The sequence below is a fragment of the Anomaloglossus baeobatrachus genome, chromosome 3, assembly GCF_048569485.1.
Source record: "Anomaloglossus baeobatrachus isolate aAnoBae1 chromosome 3, aAnoBae1.hap1, whole genome shotgun sequence".
In the NCBI taxonomy this organism is placed as follows: Eukaryota; Metazoa; Chordata; class Amphibia; order Anura; family Aromobatidae; genus Anomaloglossus; species Anomaloglossus baeobatrachus.
Window position 1 is genome coordinate 452682306 of NC_134355.1, and position 20433 is coordinate 452702738.

General features: G+C 40.9%; 1 protein-coding gene across 5 annotated transcripts in view; it reads right to left on the reverse strand.

Annotated features, from left to right (window-relative positions):
• Positions 1-361: 361 nt before the first annotated feature.
• FGF12 (fibroblast growth factor 12) overlaps positions 362-20433 on the reverse strand; it is a 744802-nt gene continuing 724730 nt past the window's right edge. For all 5 annotated transcript variants that reach the window (XM_075340488.1, XM_075340487.1, XM_075340486.1 and 2 more), the window contains one exon: positions 362-5598. In XM_075340488.1, coding sequence (XP_075196603.1) covers positions 5480-5598 — 119 coding nt within the window. In that variant the 3' untranslated portion in view covers positions 362-5479. The remainder of the gene's footprint in view (positions 5599-20433) is intronic.

Genomic DNA, 20433 nt, shown 5'->3' on the forward strand with positions numbered 1-20433 from the left:
TGTTTTTAGCTTAAATACATTGTATAAAATGATCACCAGAATGAGACAGCAAATAGTGGGAAAATAGAGTAAATACTAAGTGAGCCACCAGCATCCAAGAAATAACTTTTCTTATAGTCATATATTAAGCCAGCACAGAAGGAACAGAATAATAAGTGACTGTGTAAATTAACTGTAAGAAATGTCTCCCCCGCACCTTTCTGTAATGTACTAATGGCGAGGTACTGTGGGCTGACATCTATTATACGTGACTTGGAAGACGGCATTGTATTCAGTGATAGGAATGGAGAGAACCGCTGTGAGGAAAGCTGAAACCAAGATGAAGGATTAGCATAGTGCATCAACAAAGTCATTCCACTACTCCAATAAAGATATCATTTTATTTAACAGGCTAAAATGAAATAGAAAATGCCCTGCCCTTCTCCCCATACAACAGTCTTCATGCCCCCCATTCTCTACCGAACCCCAAGTAGCAAAATAAAGTGTACAGAGCAAGCAGGAAGCATGCACCCTCCGCCACCATCATTTACATTCATACACCGCAGTGACGCTGCCTCGGAAATTCATCGGCTGGACAGAAGACGGGAGGCAGATCTATTGTGATCTACATTAAATAAAAAGCTAATCTGTAAATGGAAGCCCTTCAGAGCTGCGATCTCTCGCTATATACAATGTATATTCATGTTCTAACCTTAGCATGCAGGTCATGTGAACATATCAATGTGCCATGGACAGAGAATGCTTATATTAACCAGTGTCAAGTGAGCAACCAGCCCTTTAAGTGTTTGTAAAGACAAAAGTATTACAGTATATGTAATTATACTGCATATACATATATATACATATATATATACACATACATATATATATATATATATGATATACACTGTATATACACATATGTGGGCGTGCATATATATACACACAGTATATATATATACACACACATATATATATATATATATATATATATATATACACACACACACACACACACACACAGGGTATATACCGCCTATATAAAAGAGATTATATATATATATATACATATATATATATATATATATATATATATATATATATATATATTACACACACACACTTGTGCTCATTTTAAGTGTAAGATGTAAATAATAGAGACATTGCATATGACACAGATACATCTCTACGTACATTTTCTGTACAGTTTCTAACAGTCCATATGACCTAACAATGCAGGTAATGGGCCTAACAGCTTGAATACAAACAATAACAGTCTATATGTTGTTGGTTTCTTCTAATTATGATCAAGGGGATGTCCAGTCTTCTATAAATAAGTTATTAGGATCAGTGAACATCACAGAGACGGTTCCTCCATTCAGGACTCTTCAGTGATTGCATATGGCAGCTGTCACTGTATTGGGGCTTTCTGGGATTTTTTTCAAGTTGTGCAATTTCTATGTTAGTTTAAAATAAACTAAACATTACTTTCCCATTAGATCAGCCTGTCTTGCCGTAGTATCATATCCATCGAGATGGCTGAAGCCGGGCTCTGACCTCAGTGGTCATGTGCTGTATACAGATGCATCACCAGTGAGATCAGTCTTTGGCAGTAATAGTCATGTGAATTATAGAGGTGACATCTTCGCTGCACAACTGGCGGGGACCAGACCAGCATTTACTGCTGATGGGAAACTTTATTAAAACCTGGACAACCCCTGTAACCATGAACTACATGAATATCCATGCACTTAAAGGGAACCTGTCACTAACCAGGATTTTCCCATATAAACTGTGGCCACCACCTGTAAGCCCCCATATACAGCATTCTAGAATCTTCTATTTAAGTTCTCAGGCACTTTAACTATACTCATCTGGGGGGTGGTCCAGTCCAATGGGTGTTGCTGAGTATTCTAATGCACAGGGGCGGGGAAAGGTGAAAGATTGCCAGCGCATGCGCACGACAATACTTTGCTCTGCCCTCTAGGAGCACTATGGAGGCCTCTGTGTGGGTGATGTAGGACGAGTCATCCACACAAAGCAAGAATGATGGTGATTGCAAGCAAAGAGGAGGCGCTGGATGAAGATCAGCGATGCCCATCGGACCGCCCTGCCTCACAGGTGAGTATAATAAAAGCTCTTTTGTTATGTTATACAGATTGGCTTGGGGACATTTACAGCATTCTAGAATGCTTTATATAATGGCTTACTGGTGGCGGCCTCAGTTTATACAAGAAAAACCTGGTGGCAGGTTGGCTTTAATTGAGCACCATGTAGTAACATATTAAAATGGACAATGCCAGTCTTGATGAATCAGGACAAAATATATATTAGAAAGTTGGAGACACTTTCTTTATACAGTTATATAAGCCTAGGCAATTTAAAGAAGCACTGCCGACAAAAATATAATCTCCTAACGCTTTCCAAATATGTCTGTAATATAGAGCAAGTGTATTAAAAAACTTAATCACTGCCTTCCCCCGTTTCCAGCGCTTTCCGCATCACACCAGGGCCATGTAAGGCAGGGTTACTTCAGAATGAGGAGTCATAGACTTACATTGTGAAAGTGACTCCTGGTCCTCACATAATCCCGTGTCATCCGGGGAGTCTGATTTGAAGTCACCTGACCCAAGAGGTACAGAGCGGAAACTGGTGATGATGGCGATCAGTAAGCTTAATACAACTACACCACATTACAGACACATTTAGAAAGGTTTAGGGGATATCATTTTTTTTTCCGGTATGCTTCTTTTAAGTAAGTTTGTCATTTGGACCATTATATTGTCATTTTAATAAGATTACCAGGGTCCACCCTGGCTAATAATCAGAGTTTAGAGTGGTTGTCGTTATCCTTCACCTACACAGCAATGGGGAAGGGGAGATGATGGCGAAATAGCTGGCCTCAATGGAAGACGTACTAAGGGAGAGTTTCATTGTCCCTAATGCTGTGTTCATCTATGAAGAATTTTTGCATAATCAGATCTAAGTATCATCGTTGCTTTTTCATTTCAGTGTGTGTTTTTGTAAACATTTACATAGCAATGCAAGATATGTTAAGAAAAAAAGCTGAATAATACAACAATAATGCTTTTGGGATCCATTCAATGTACATTTATTACTTCCTACGCTTCATTCATGAGATTGTTTTTTTCTTTTTGCATATGAAAAAAATTGATTATTTCAGTGCTTTATTTTTATCTGGTTTTCATCCATTTTTTTGCCAGTGTCAGTTTTTACCATCAGTTTAGCATCAATTTTTCTCGCAAGCAAAAAAATAAAATAAATAAGATTTTCAAGTTTGTCCTACCCATTAAAGAAGCACAGCCATCTATATTTTTTTAAATAAAATGTGCGTATATATGATTGTAATATAGTGTGAGTGTATTAATATACTGCTGCTCTCTCCTGGATCCAGCACCGCTCTGCTCCTCTTCTCAGTGACGTCACCACTCTGCAGACTGTCTGGCTCATACTACGCGCTCTGTGACTCGGAAGTGGCTTTTACAACGTAAGTCCATGTACCGTCGGAACAAGGTTCCGTTGGCTTTCATTGTAAAAGAGATTTTCAGCTAAACATATAGAGTGAGCTAGATAGTCTGAATTGTGGTGACATCACTCAAAAGAGGAGAAGAGAGATGACAGATCCAGGAGAGACCAGTGATAGATGAGAGTATTTATGCCCTGACACTACATACCGGGAGTAAGAACAACATATACCATTGGTTACAATGCTCAGCTCTGCTTCATCATGTCCACATGCCCCACATGTGTAGTTAACAGGTCATATAGAACAAAAAAGAAGAGGAGGAGCCAATTCAGCGGACTAAAATACAGTAGTTTTATTCAAAATTGCATATTAAAAAAATAATGATGTTACGTGTTTTGAGCGTGTTACACGCTCTTAATCTATGATCTGTGATTAAGAGCGTGTAAGACGCTCAAAACGCCTAAGATCTCTTATAACTGATCCATAATGGATTTTCTAATATGCAATTTTGAATAAAGCACCTTTTTGTTTCACACTACATAACATACACATATACATCGATTTAATTAAAAAATAGAGGGGAGTGCTTCTTTAAGACAGTGAAAAATGGACAACACTTGGATACAACATCAATGGCATGTGCTATCCATCTTTTTCATGACCTACTGACTTGGATGGGCGATTTTTTTTATTAAAAAAAAAAATGTAAAATGTGAAAAGACCATAATGAAATATAATGATGTAATATAAAGGAAAAGCACAGATATAATGCGCATGAGCAAAATAGATATTTAACATGCAGCTATATACAGAGGAGAATGAGATATTGTGACAAAGATGTAAATACACATTCCTCAATGCATATTGGATATATGTACGTCAAATGGCTTCTAATTGATTATTTATATATTAAATTAAAAATAAAATGGATTTAAAAGAAAAAAAAACACTAAACAATTTCTCATCCACTGTAATGTAATTTAATGTGCTAAGCTACCTGGGCTCTTCCCTTGTTTTTTTTTAGTTACACCAGGCTGTATCACAAAATGCCCAAACAATTTATATAACATAAAACACATCAGCTGCATGTCACTAGGTTTCCTTAAAGGGGTTGTCCGGTCTAGAATGCAAAGTCTGATCAATACAAGTGTATTAAGTGAAACCGCGCTCTGACTAGTGGGTGTGAGCTTGAACCGCGTCCACTTGTCGGGATCTGGCCAGAAAAATACATATTGCATGCCTGACCACCGTTCCCGGTTCTGACACCCGTGAATCCTTGCAGAGCATGCGCTTGGTAGGATTCCCAAGCGTGACTGCAGAGTTTTCATTCTAGACCACACAAGCCCTTTAAGCAGATGAGCAGATGGCTTATGATACCATTCTATAGTGATCTCAAGATATGTAAAGAAGAGTCGAGATTCCTCAGCCCTGTGTGACAATAAAATGCTGTAAAAAGATGGGTGACGAGTGTAGAAATTCAATCAAAACATGGCCGTGAGAAAAATCACCTCTGGTGTGTTGTGATATTGATCAACAAGCCATTATATTGCCTGAACTGCACGTTCTAAAAATCATGTCATTGGTAGAAATTATGTAGACTGCTTTATAAATATACAGAAATATAAGAACATGTCATAAGAGTGAACCTCGTTTCACTAAGAGACATCTGCTATTTTTCCCCACTTTTTTAAGGTTTATTTATCCAGAACTTTTTGTTTTCTTTTAAAGGTAACATCTTTATTGTATATTTTTTATGCAGAGATGGGAACTTATTTGATCACACAGCAAACTTTGCAGAAAATATGAATGGAGTCCAGATTCAAGGAGTTTTCTTCAGATTTTTTTCTGGTTGGTTTAAAACATTGCAGAGGCAATTCGATTTCCATTTTTTTTTCTATCCAAAGAAGAAAACTTGACTTCAAAAAAGTAGTCATCGGAACCTTATGTGTCAGTTTATATGTATCATTTCTGACTTTCAGGAGGGTTCACTCTCAGGATAGGGCAGGATTTTAGCTATGTTGATTCTTGATTAACAACTTTTCCACCATTCATGGTTGGTGTCCCTGAACTTTTTCTTGAACGTCCTTGCTTCTCTCCAATTTCATGCAGTGATGGCTCTCTGTACATGCACACTGCAAAACAAATGAATACAATTAGTTCTTGCCGAGTGAAGGGTCAAACTTCATTGGTCTCATTAGCATTTCTTCATCTTTTTTTATTACCTAATGAATCAAAAGACTTTAGGATACATTGGGAATTCTTACATTTAATATACAGTAAATTAATAGACACATAGTATATATGCACACACTAATTCTACTGTCATAAAAAGCACAAATAAGTTACACAGACTGGAAAAAAACAAAATAAATGCCCATTGTTTTTCAATCTCCAGAATGACTTGTGACATTCATGTATAACTGGTACAGAATGGGTAGTGTTTTCTGCACGGCAGATTTGGCGTTTGAAGGAAAACCAAGGGCTGCAATGTCAATGGTGCTGAACGGGCCAACTTAGACATTAATATTCTTAGAAGTTGAAAAAATGTAATTATTCACTATGGACAATATCCAAATTTCTGTAAGAAACCTAATATAGATTTATAAACAACTACCACAGTCTATAACCAAAAGCATTATTTGCTTAAAGGGATTGTCCACTACTAGGACAACCCCTTTTGATTTCACGTTTCTATCAGGTAAAATAATAAAGCCTATACTCACCTTCCGTATCGGTGCCCTTCTAGCAGCGGCAGGTCTTAAGTGAAGTCGTGACGTCATGCGAGTCCCGCGTCCAATCAGGGTCGGCTTCCTTCTCCCCGCCTTCTGACCAAACGACTTCATGAATATGAAGTGAGTACAGTTGCAGAACTCACTTCCTGTTGCTTGTTAGTTTAATCCAAAGGTGGGGAGACAGAAGCCCGTGCTGATTGGATGCTGTGCTCGCGCGACATCACAACCCCGAGGCACCACTGGAAAGACACCTGCACAAAAGGGTAGTATAGGCTTTATTATTTTACCTGGGAAAAACATGGGGAATCCAAAGGGGTTGACCTAAGGGGTACTTTGCACACTACGATATTGCAGGTGCGATGTCGGTGGGGTCAAATCGAAAGTGACGCACATCCGGCGTCGCTGTCGACATCGTAGTGTGTAAAGCCTTTTACATACGATTAACGAGCGCAAAAGCGAGGTTATCGTATGATCGGTGTAGGGTCCGACATTTCCATAATGCCGCTGCTGTGATGGTACGATGTTGTTCCTCATTCCAGCAGGCAGCACACATACCTACCTGCGTCCCGGCCGGCTATGCGGAAGGAAGGAGGTGGGTGGGATATTTACGTCCCGCTCATCTCCGTCCCTCCGCTTCTATTGGCCGCCTGCCGTGTGATGTCGCTGTGACGCCGCACGACCCGCCCCCTTAGGAAGGAGGCGGTTCGCAGGGCAGGTGAGTGCGTGTGAAGCTGCCGTAGCAATCACAAGATATCGCTGCTGCGACGGGGGCGGGGACTATCGTGCTCAACATCGCAGCATCGGCTTACGATGTCGTAGTGTGCAAAGTACCCCTAAGACTACATTTACACATCCATGTGACACGTCGTAGTTGTTATTGTTTTTTCTCGAACAGCACTCTGAACTCAAGCATTTTATTAGGCTGTAATTCACTGCTCCTTAGTTTCATCCATTGTTAACAAATATATTACAAGTAAATGGATAAAAAAAAAAAGTTTAGAGTCTCCTTGGTTCAAAAATAAGAGATGACAAAAAACCTGAAGCCGCTAGGATGCAACTAGGATACAACTAGGATAACACCTGAGAAAAGTATTGGTCTGTTCTCACAGATGGTAACACTCATAGAAATGTGTGACTCATAGCCTAAGTGATATAATTTCTCTGTAACATAAAAAAGTAAACAGCACAAAAAGAAAAACCCCAGCATGGTGGATAAAGCAACACCAACATGTGTCATTTCTAAATCTGCAGGCTAGCAATAGAGAGACCCTGTCAGAGAATTACTTCAAAGAGAGAGTGATACAGCTGTGCAGGGACTTGCCCACCAATAAAAAAAGAAACATTTTTTCATATATTTTCAATTTGACTGTCATGAACAATCGAATGTAGAAAACATTTGCTAATCAGCAGCTGTGAAGTGCATTAAGGCATGTGAATGCACATATAGGAAGACTATACCTACACTGTGTATACCTACACTGACGCCCCACTGCACTTCCACTCGGATATGACTTCAACACTAGATTTCTCATGACTGGCTCATCAGATCTCTAAGAAAGAAGGTAGAATTCTTACAGGGGACTTCCATTAAGGAGAGCTTTTATGTTTAAGAAGAAAGTAACCACCTCACTTGGACTCTAGATAGGTACATATACCGTATTTTTTGGACTATAAAGGCGCACATAAAATTCTATGATTTTCTCAGAAATCTAAAGTGCACCATATAATCCGGTGCGCCTTATACACTGTGTTATTAGTTTATTTATTACAATTATTTACAATTATTATTTACAATTACAATATTTACAATTATTTAGTTTATTTACACAATTATTAGGCAAATGAGTATTTTGATCACATGATACTTTTTATACATGTCCTACTCCAAGCTTTATAGGCTTGAGATCCAACTACCAATTAAGTAAATCAGGTGATGTGCATCTCTGTAATGAGGAGGGGTGTGGGTGTAATGACATCAACACCCTATATAAGGTGTGCTTAATTATTAGGCAACTTCCTTTCCTTTGGAAAAATGGGTCAGAAGAGAGATTTGACGAGTTCTGAAATGTCCAAAATTGTGAGATGTCTTGCAGAGGGATGCAGCAGTCTTGAAATTGCCAAACTTTTGAAGCGTGATCACCGAACAATCAAGCATTTCATGGCAAGTAGCCAACAGGGTTGCAAGAAGCGTGTTGAACAAAAAATAAAATAAATAATAATAACTGCCCATGAATTGAGGAAAATCAAGCGTGAAGCTGCCAAGATGCCATTTGCCAGCAGTTTGGCCATATTTCAGAGCTGCAACGTTACTGGAGTATCAAAAAGCACAAGGTGTGCCATACTCAGGGACATGGCCAAGGTAAGAAAGGCTGAAAATCGACCACCTTTGAACAAGAGACATAAGATAAAACATCAAGACTGGGCCAAGAAATATCTTAAGACTGATTTTTCAAAGGTTTTATGGACTGATGAAATGAGAGTGACTCTTGATGGGCCAGATGGATGGGCCAGAGGCTGGATCAGTAAAGGGCAGAGAGCTCCACTCTGGCTCAGACACGAGCAAGGTGGAGGTGGGTACTGGTATGGGCTGGTATCATCAAAGATGAACTTGTGGGATCTTTTTGGGTTGAGGATGGAGTGAAGCTCAACTCCCAGACCTACTGCCAGTTTCTGGAAGACAACTTCTTCAAGCAGTGGTACAGGAAATAGTTGGTATCATTCAAGAAAAACATGATTTTCATGCAGGACAATGCTCCATCACATGCATTCAACTACTCCACAGCGTGGCTGGCCAGTAAAGGTCTAAAAGATGAAAAAATAATGACATGGCCCCCTTGTTCACCTGATCTGTGTGGATACTCTGCCAGTATAATCACAATAGCTCAGGGTCTTCTCGGACTGATAAGACAGGTCCACTGAGACATGAACAATACAACGAGGTGTCAATGTTTCAAGGGTATAAAATTTAGTATTACAGGAAGAAGTGGGGAGAATAAATGAAACTGCACGATGAAAAGACTGATCTTGTACTAGGCCAGCAATGCAATGGATGGCAGGGTACTTCCCAGTAAGGAATGGAGGCTGCGTTGAGTATAATACAACTTTAGTATTTTTGTTATTTATAATATGTTTTTATATATTCTGCATCTTTGCTATCTTCAATGTTTAGATTCTTTTACACATATTTTTCACTCTTATTTCAGTAAGTTGAATTATTTAATCTACAGTAGCCATTGTGTGTGTATCCATTTAACTTGCATCTTTGAATCCATTGTAAAACAAGAAGAAAGAAGCAGCCGCCTGCATGTAAAACACAAACTAGATTTATCAAATTGAAGAAAACCTTTTAAGAAAAAAAGGTGTTCACGAGGCTGCACAGCTGGGAGCTCATATAGCAAAGTCATTATGGAAAGTGACTATAAAGAGGTGGTTAATTAACATAAGCAGTACAGAAATTCTGCATCATCTGCAATAGCATATGCACTGAAGACATGCAGTAATCAGACAGATTTAAAGGATTGTTCAGTTTGGATAAGTCATTTTCATATTTCAAGTTTTGGATGACAATTCGAGGGTAGGGAGATTGTGCGTATGAAATGCTCATGAATGGCTATTCTTGGGGACCTCCTGGAGAATCACAGGACAACTCCCTCCCATCAGATCATCATCATATGTCAAAAGAAATAGTATAAGACATAAACCAGTTTTGTGACAACAAATCTTAGAATTCACAACAGCTCTAAGTGGTCCACTATTGGACCACCTCTGCTTAATCAAATCAGAGCAAACATTCTCACTTCCCGCATCGGCGCCATTCCAGTGATGGCGGTGTTGCTGTTCTTGGTGGATGACGTGACATTGTTGTGTTGTAAAATGTGACCGCTGCAGCAAATCAACATCAATATCCTATCAGGGTGAATGTCCGCTATGATGACATTGTGTAGGCTGCAGCTGATCAGTGACCACTGATTGGCTGCAGCAGTCGTGGGATAAAACAATGTCAAGCCACCCAACAGAAACAACAACAGTGCTATGCGGGAGTTTAATAAGCTTTGTTTTATTTCTGAGTGGCACTAAATTGATTAAACGTTGTCTCATGTTATTAAATTGCGTTAGTTATACAGCATGAAGAAAAGCAAGTTGACTAAGCTGATAAAGTACAATTGACTTGATTTTTCCATTTGCTTTAATTCTCCTGCTGTGAGAGCTTTTCTCTTAAGGGGTACTTCACACACAGCGAGATCGCTACTGAGATCGCTGCTGAGTCACGTTTTTTGTGACCTCATTAGCGATCTCGCTGTGTGTGACACTGAGCAGCGATCTGGCCCCTGCTGTGAGATCGCTGCTCGTTACACACAGCCCTGGTTCATTTTTTTATTGTTGCTCTCCCGCTGATAAGCACACATCGCTGTGTGTGACAGCGAGAGAGCAACAATCCTGAATGTGCAGGGAGCAGGAGCCGGCGTCTGACAGCCTGCGGTAAGCTGTAACCAAGGTAAACATCGGGTAACCAAGGTGGTTACCCGATATTTACCTTCGTTACCAGCCTCCGCAGCTCTCACGCTGCCAGTGCCGGCTCCTGCTCCCTGCACACGCTAAGCTAAGCGGTGTGAGCTGGTATCTAAGGTAAACATCGGGTAACCATACCCGATGTTTACCTTAGTTAAAAGTGTCCGGAGCTTCCAGACACCGGCTCCGTGCAAGCGCAGCGTCGCTTGCACGTCGCTGCTGGCTGGGGGCTGGTCACTGGTCGCTGGTGAGATCTGCCTGTTTGACAGCTCACCAGCAACCATGTAGCGATGCAGCAGCGATCCTGACCAGGTCAGATCGCTGGTCGGATCGCTGCTGCATCGCTAAAGTGTGAAGGTACCCTAACTCTAGGATGCATAATGTGGGCCTTTTAGGCCCGTTCGCTTACTTTTTTGCAACTTTCAGCAAGATTACTTAACTTACAATTTCAAAACTCTAGGTATTCCTCAGGTTTGTAGTTTTTGGTAATTCCAGTTGTTTATATAGTTTTATGTGATAGAACTGATCTGTTAAAGAAATGCTTTTTTTTGGAAAACCACATACAGTCCCTGACAGAAGTTCTGTCGCTTATCCATGTTATGTAAATAAAAGCTTATAACCTGACTTTAAATTCATCCATTGGTTTCATAAATTACTCTTTTGAAAGCTGAAACCCTCCCAAATTTGGTTTAGGTTATGAAAATAAAGTTGCTGCAAAGCTGAAATATTGATCATCTAATGAACACAGGAAGGTCAGATTTTGGCAAGACAAGAGTTTTGTCGCCCACAGAAAGTAATGTGAAATTCAAACAAATAATGAAATACAAATAATAATAATACAAAGATATGTTGCATAATATTGGTGAATTAAGTTGTGGTGCTATTAGAGCCATATTTAACATTTTGTGTGACTTCCATGAGCTTGAAGGACTGCATCCATGCGGTTCAACAATGATTCATACAATTTATTGATGATGGCATGAGGAATAGCAAAGAATGCAGTCTTACATGCATCCCAGAGTTCATTTAGATTCTTTGGTTTTGTCTTCCAAGCTTCCTCTTTCATCCTACCCCAAACATGCTCAATTAGGTTTATCTCTGGTGACTGGGCTGGCCAGTCCTTGATCACCTTGATCTTCTTTGCCAGGACGAACTTTGTTGTAGAGATGGATGTATGAGATGGAGCACCATCCTGCTGCAGAATTTGACCCCTTATATGATTGGGAATGTAAGCGGTAGCTAATACTTCTTGATATTTTAGGCTATTGATATTGCCATCCACCTTGCAAATGTTTCGCACATCCCCATACTGAATGTAACCACAGACCATGATCTTTCCACCACCAAACCTAGCTGTTTTCTGGGTGTATTTAGATCCATATGGGCTCCAGTAGGTCTCCTGCAGTTTTTGCAGCGGCTGTAGTGTAATTCAACTGAACATTCATCAGAGAAATCCACCTTCTGCCACTTTTCCAGCGTCCATCTGTTTAGCAGGCTGTGGGAATTTTAATTGCCTTTTGTTTAGTGCTGGCTTCTGGGCACTGATTCGACCATGGAGGCCATTTCGAGACAGAATCCTACAAACTGTTCTAGTTGACACAGGGACTTGAGGTGACTGAGGGACTTGAGGGGCTGGCTTTGGATTTTTTAACCAACAAACGTTCCTCCTGAGCAGTTGTCTTGCGGGGTCTGCCGGACCTGGGCTTGTCAAAAACATCTCCAGTCTCTTCAAATCTTTTTTTAATTCTTTGTACTTGACGCTGATGCAGTGGATCTGGTCTTCAGCCTCTTGATAATCAAGGCTTTGGTCGCAAGGTGGATTTTTGGCATGTTGTCAGAGGTCAAGTTGGAGTTCAAGTGAAGGTCTGGGGTGCTGGGTTTCTTTTTATACACACCCACTAATTAACCAATCATTTAGTGAGCACAGGGGAGGATGTAAACTAGGATTGGGTGCATTATATGACAAGGCGACAAAACTTTTGTCTTGCCAAAATCGGATCTTTCTGTGTTCATTAAATGATCAATATTTCAGCTTTGCAGCAACTTTATTTTCATAACCTAAACAAAATTTGGAAGGGTTTCAGCTTTCAAAAGAGTAATTTAGAAAAGCAACGGATGAAGTTAAAGTCAGGTTATAAGCTTTTATTTACATAACATGGATAAGTGACAGACCTTCTGTCAGGGACTAGATTTCCACGACACAGGCCTTTTAGGCCCGTTTTATGTTTATCATATACGCATTATTTTTTGTGTCATTTTGTTAAATGTAACAAGCTACTGTGTTATTGTAATCATTTTTTTCTTTTTTCTTTTAACTTTTTATTTTATTGACAACAATGGCACTGTTTTTGTCCAAGGATGTGACTGATCAAGAGATTGAAGCAATCATTTCTGAAAGTGAACTCTCTTTGTCTAACGAAGAATACCTGCCACCAAGGAATCACTCTGCTCCCTTGTCCAGTGATATTCTGATGATGAAGAAATGGATCCAGCAGAAATGACACAAAACATCTAAAACGAATGTATTTTGGGACAGTCCTCCTCCAGTACTTGGATGTACTCCTTTACATAATATTCTGAGACAAGCTCAAGGTGTTGCAGGAAGTCACAAATACTTATCTACTATTGATGTTTTCTGTAGATTTTTTCCTGATGAAATTACAGATGGGGTGGTTTTATGTACAAACTTAGAATGCAAACAAATTCCTTCTGGAACAAACAAAACATGGTAAAATATCTCACAAAATGAACTTTATGCTTATGTTGAACTAACACTTCTGGAAGGGTGTTAAAAATCTTATGATGTACCTATCAGAGAATTCTGATCCAGATTACAAATTAACAAATGTCAATGCATAGACATAAGGATAATCGGAGAAAAAGTTATTTATTTTACTTCCTACATATGATTATAACACGGTCATAAAAGGCCCATGTTATATTACATAGGTTGATAAAAGACTCAGGTCCATCTAGTTCAACCTTCCTCCACCAATTATACATTTTGTCACTAAATCATTTATAACCCACAATGTTGTGTACTGAGGAAATCATCCAGGCCTTCTTTTAAAAGCTGTTATAGTATCTGCCATTACTACCTCTTGTGGTAGGGCATTCCACAGTCTGACTGCTCAAACTGTAAAGAACACTTTCCTAATAAGCTACCGGAATCGCTTTTCTTCCATTCGCAGTGAGTACTCCCTGGTCCTTAGTATTGTCTTTGGAAGGAATAAGTCATGTGCCAGTCCTTTGTATTGACCCCACACATGTATTCATACATATAAATAAGATCTCCTCTGAGACCTCTGAAAGCGTAAATTTCTACTGTTATGCATAATAGGGTTAAATAGTGTACAGCTTGTTTCCATTGAGACCGGCCACTAAAGCCTGACTAAGTTTCAACTGTAGTTACATTCCACAATAGGAGTTAACTCGTTACAACCCAGTCAGCTCTCTCCAGTCCATTAACTTAAATGCAGCAGTTAGCTGCTCACCGGTCTCCACGTCGCTCTTAGCTCCTGATGGAGCTACTCTTATCAGTACTGCTAAATCACAATTCTCCACCACTGTCAGTTTCCAGAGCAGTTTTCCTAATGACAGTTCTCACTTTCTTGAGCCATATGTCTGATCAGTCCTTGCTATCTCTGTATGTAAATGAAACTACTCACTAGAACAGTTTCATTAGAAAGAGCACCAAAGCAACCATGAAATAAGGAGACAAGGAGACTGTAGTGAGACTGCAGAACTATGAGCTGCTCAAGAGACACCTTGAGAATACCTCTTCCAGCAGGGGTTGTCTATTATTGAACAACTCCTTTAAGTTATATACAGAAAATATATCCTATAGACTGTCGTACGCCAGCTTTCTAGGCCTTAAGTCAAGTACATTGGTCACAGAACAGCTGGCTGAGGCAAAGCAGAAAATTATTCCATGTCTCAGATAAAACAAATGATACAGTTATTGGGAAGAGTTAGCAGAGTTCATCATCTTCTATAATGGCTTCATTTGACAATAATGTTTTTTCTGTATGGATTATATCCTCATGTTTACAAATGTAGAGAGCAAGCCGCATTTTCTCATGTGAATAACCTATTGACATGGACTGGACAGTTACTGACCTTGGCTGCTTAGTGAGACTTAGGAGTGCTTCACACATAGCGAGATCGCTACCGAAATCGCTGCTACGGCACGGTTTTGGTGACGCAACAGTGACCTCATTAGCGATCTCGCTGTGTGTGACACTGAGCAGCGATCTGGCCCCTGCTGTGAGATCGCTGCTCGTTACACACAGCCCTGGTTCGTTTTCTTCAAAGGCGCTCTCCCGCTGTGACGCACAGATCGCTGTGTGTGACAGCGAGAGAGCGACGAAATGAAGCGAGCAGGGAGCAGGAGCCGGCTTCTGGCAGCTGCGGTAAGCTGTAACCAGGGTAAACATCGGGTAACCAAGGTGGTTACCCGATATTTACCTTAGTTACCAGCCTCCGCAGCTCTCACGCTGCCTGTGCTGCCGGCTCCGGCTCTCTGCACATGTAGCTGCAGTACACATCGGGTTAATTAACCCGATATGTACTGCAGCTAGGAGAGCAAGGAGCCAGCGCTAAGCAGTGTGCGCGGCTCCCTGCTCTCTGCACATGTAGCTGCAGTACACATCGGGTTAATTAACCCGATGTGTACTGTAGCTAGGAGAGCAAGGAGCCAGCGCTAAGCAGTGTGCGCGGCTCCCTGCTCTCGCGGTTATGATCGCTGCTTCGGCTGCTGTGTTTGACAGCTAAGCAGCGATCGTAACAGCGACCTTGTAAGTCGCTGTTATGATCACAGAAAATGGTGATGTAACAGCGACCTCGTTGTCGCTGTCGCTTAGTGTGAACCAGCCCTTAGACAGGTATTCAATCTAATGCCAAGACTGGGTCTGCGAGGACATTAGTGATTCAAACCATTATTGAACAAAATATCTCCCCCTGCTGCATATACATCCACACTGACTCCCTGAATAACAAGCTCAGTGTTTAGAAGAGAAATGTTGTTAAATATAATAATAATTATAATAATAATTGTATTCATTTATATAGCGCTATTAATTCCACAGCGCTTTACATACATTTGCAACACTGTCCCCATTGGGGCTCACAAGCTAGAGTCCCTATCTGTATGTCTTTGGAGTGTGGGAGGAAACCGGAGTACTTGGAGGAAACCCACGCAAACACGGGGAGAACATACAAACTCATTACAGATGGTGTCCTTGGTGGGATTTGAACCCAGGACCCCAGCGCTGCAAGACTGCACTGCTAACCACTGAGCCACCGTGCCGCCATATCTTACATATTCTAAATTTGTAATTTGGGGAAATCTAATAGTGAACTATTCAGTATATGATTTTCCCCTTCTTGAACAGAATGATTTTCGTATCATAGTTTACACTTGCTTATAATTTTTATTTATCGTGTATACTGTTTTTAGATTTACAAGAACCATAAAAGGAGTAATTTTATGTTCTAGAATCAGTAAATACATTTCCATCACCAAAGAGTTCTTTGTAGTCTTTTCTTCATCCTAATTTCTGGACAGCATTGCATTGGAAATCATTGAATGCCAATTTAATTGTATGCAAAAAATAAACATGCTCCGGAAAAAGAGTTATGATTTCCTCTATGGCGAGTGTGTCAGAAACAGTGTAAAAGAATAAAAGGAACAAATATTCCACCCAAATAAGTTATCCCATATCGAAAGGATAGGAGATAAGTGGAGCACCCAGCGATCGCAAGATCGGATAGTACAGAGGCTGTGCACACCTCCGCACCCGTCAGGATGGGCTGCAGTGACCCATTCTTGAGATTATCAAGCCTCAATCTTGCAATCTTTGGGGGGTTCCAGCTGTTACACCCCCCGCAATCAACAAGTGTTTCACTATCCCATTGTTTTCTGGTGAATAACCCCCTTAGAGAGCCTTTTCACAGAATGTTTTTTAATTTAAACTTCGTACCTCCTCTAACAGCCACCGCTCCACTGATCTTGGAATAGTTTTTTTGTTTCTGTTCCCGTTTATTCCAAAGTTGTGCCCCCTGGTAATAAATATGGAAATTTTCCCTTCAACCAATTAGGTGTATAGCACAGAACCATGGGTGGACAAAGACCGAAGATGGCCCTGTGTAAGAAGAGTATATGGGCCCTTTGCAGTCCAGTAGGTCTTCAAAATGCACCTCCTTAGGTGTCTGTGAGAGATACTGCTTGATACTTTGGAGATGGAAGTGGGCTTCTCATCTCTGGGATCCTTATGAGGCTGCACAGATGGCACAATGATATGTCCACCCTGGACAGGACCTCTCCATGTGAGTTTACTTTTTCCACTATGACACTGGCCAATCCTAACATGGCTGCATACTTAGGCTATGTGCCCACAGGAAAATGTACCCGCGGATTTTTCCACAGGTTTCCTGCAGCTGCTCCCCGGGATCTGCAGCTATTCATTGCTGCGGGTTTCGAGCATTTTTGTTGCGGTAAACCTGCAGGACAAGTGCAGAAATACCTGCGGAATTCCCGCCCTGTATCTCCATAGTGGAGGAGCGGGAATTCTGCAGATATTTCCGCATGAATAATTGACATGCAGTTATGTGCGGTTGCGGGACACCCGCAGCATATTCCGCAGGCGCACATACCGCAGCATTGATACAGCACTCCCCAAATCCCATAGGGTAACATGGGGAGTGTCTGTACTTGCTTAAACCTGCGGATTTATCTGGAAAATCCAGATACATCCGCAGGTTTTCCGCGGCAAAATCAGCGGGTACATTGTCCTATTGGGCACATAGTCTTACAGCTACAGCCTGGACAGCATGTTCTCCTAAGGTGAGATTGGTTTCACGTGAACAAGCTAAGATCTCCACAGTCACTGCGTCCCTTCCTGATATTTGTGCGCTGGAGGTCAGGGGAGCAACAGCGCTGGAGAGCCAGAGTGCCGGACCTGGTTACAGATGTGTTCCTGTTCTTCTATGGTCCAATAGCAGTAAACTGTGTAGTTCTCACCGTTTTCAAGTGAGACAAATCTCAACTTGGAAGATCATGCTGAGCCTGGCTGCAGCTGTGTCCTTCTCTGCGAGTGTCTGTCTATTGTAGAGATATAGGTATAGGTCTGCTCAGACTGCCATGTAGGTGCTCAGAAGTAAATAGTATACTGATATTGGAAGAATAACTCTGGCACATTTGATTATGCAGAAAAAAAGAAAGTCCACTTTAATGTATTGATAATTAAAACATATGAAAAAACACTGTTTTAGCTTGCACTCAGCCATTATCAAGGTATGTGAAATATACAAGTATACAAAGAGTACTACTACAATTATGGGCTTCTGTCCTCATCTTGTAAATCCGACTCTTTTCTCCTGTTTTTTTTTTTTTTTGTGTGTCATAATATTTTGCACAACCACTGACTTATTCCTCTCTCATATATAATGAACATGCACGGAATTTATTTTCATTTTAGTTTTTCCACCTTTTTGTATACTTGTACGTTTACTTGTAATTTTTTGGTTGTTTCACATACCTAGACTGGGACTTGATAAAGACTGAGAGCAAGCCAAAACGTTGGGAGGAATTATTAATACATTAAAATGGACTTTATTTCTGCATAATCAAGTGTGTCAGTTATTCTCCCAATGTTTGTATATTGTGTAAGCTCCGTTCTAGGCTTCTGTAGATCAGTTCCTATTGCAGTAAATAAGAGCTGAGAGGCAGTATCTAAGAACATCTGCTACCAAATAACACTGTGGAGTTATGATATTTTGGCTCCATCCATTCTGTACATCTGATGGCCATGAGACCTAGTAACAGGTACATGGTGGGATCTGACCAAACAAGCTAATATTGATGATGTATCCTAATTCGTGATGAGTGAGCACTACCATGCTCAGGTGCTCAGTAATCGTAACGAGCAATTGGACACTCAGACGGGCTCGACTCGTATGCTGAGTATAATGGGAGTCAATAGGGTACTCAACCATTTTTCTGGAAGATCTTCTGGAAAAATGCTCGAGTTCCCCATTGACTTCCATTATACTCGGTACACAAGTCGAGCCCGAACAGGGTAGTGCTCACTCATCATTAACCCTAAACATAAGTCATCAATGTCTTATACATTCTATAAATGTACAAGGTTTTAGGAAACAACCTATTGGCTTAGTCCTTGCCTTCAGGTTTTTTCTTGCATCAAGTTTGCTGCCATAACTATCAAGGATCTCTAAGTGAATGAGTTCCTCTAAATCTGGGCACATATACTACGCCACAGATCTATTAGATCTATATTTGCTGAAATGTTAATTGTTATTACCATATAGAACTTGTAGATAAAGTTTGGTCTATGCTGGTTCAGACAAACACACTACGGTTGATACACTATCACAGACGTCTTCCAGTTTGCACCACAGAGACCTTACCTGACGTTATTTATATGCAACTACAGACTTATTTTTTCATGTTTTAGATCCCAGGTTGAAGAAAACAAACCTGTCACACTATATGCTTTCTGAACGGATTTGCTAGATATTAAAAGATAAGCAAAACCATATTCTGAGAGCCAGTAATCATTCCTACAACTCATCCCATCTTCACTGCCTGAAAAAAAACATAATCTGCCTGAAGGACAAACTCCTTTTATAAGTTAACACTTAAAATCCATGTCCGATAAATATTAATTAGGCCAGAGCTTTGCCTTTACTGTTTGAAATGTACAACGTGTAAGTAACAATTCATTACCTGAACACGGGCCACATCTGCTTAAAGTGAGCCTTTCACTAGGTCAAAATTGTCCAGTGTTAGATCTTATATCTTGGTAACTTCTGTATGCTTCTGCTACATGCAGACATTTTAATAAATACTGTAAAAATACAGTAAAAAATTGAAACGAAAAAGTGCATATGTAGTGCGCATGGAGTAAAGGTACCAGCTCCAGGCAGGAGTTGAATCCTCAAGCCTCAAAGTCTGAGGCTGCAGGGAGGAATACAGTTCATTTCCTCCCTGTAGCCGTGCTTTCAGTATGGCATCCGGGCAGTTTTATGATATGTTTGTAGCGCTCCTGAAGCCATCAGGGAGCTACAAGGTACTGCATCCCCACCATGATGTAGGGCCTACCCCCAAGGACCCAGAAGACCAGTGCCGATAACAACAAAAACATTCCAGTTAATCCCTGTTTTTCCCCAAATCCCCATAGACTGGTGCCAGACTAGGGTTGGACCTAATGGATGGCCACCTAGAGATGGAGCCCATCTAGTTCACTAGACGTTCAGGTGGGAGGGGCAGACAGTGGACAGGCAGAGTCAGAACAGAGAAAGGAATTGAGTGGAAGCACTGACAGGAATGTGATGGTGACCTGAGGGCCCAGGCATTTGATTGCCGGTGGAGTGCTACTGGAACCATAGCACCAACGGGGTACAGAATCCTAGGTCAGACAAACTCTCCAGGCAGACCTGATAAAATATGCACAGTGAGGGGACCATCAAGGACCTCACTGACCTTGAAGTTCAGGACTCAGTAGCAACGAGAGAACAGGGGAACAGGACCAGAGACTCCCACCCCACAGGGTTCACGCTACCGTCATACAGACTACCGTTGAGAGACTACCAGGAGGGGACCCCCAGATGCTCCAAGCTACGGGGACCCACCAACCAAAGACAGGTGCAGGGGAAAGAAGAAACCAGGTCACCAAACCAGCACTGGGACTAAAGGAACCAGCAGTC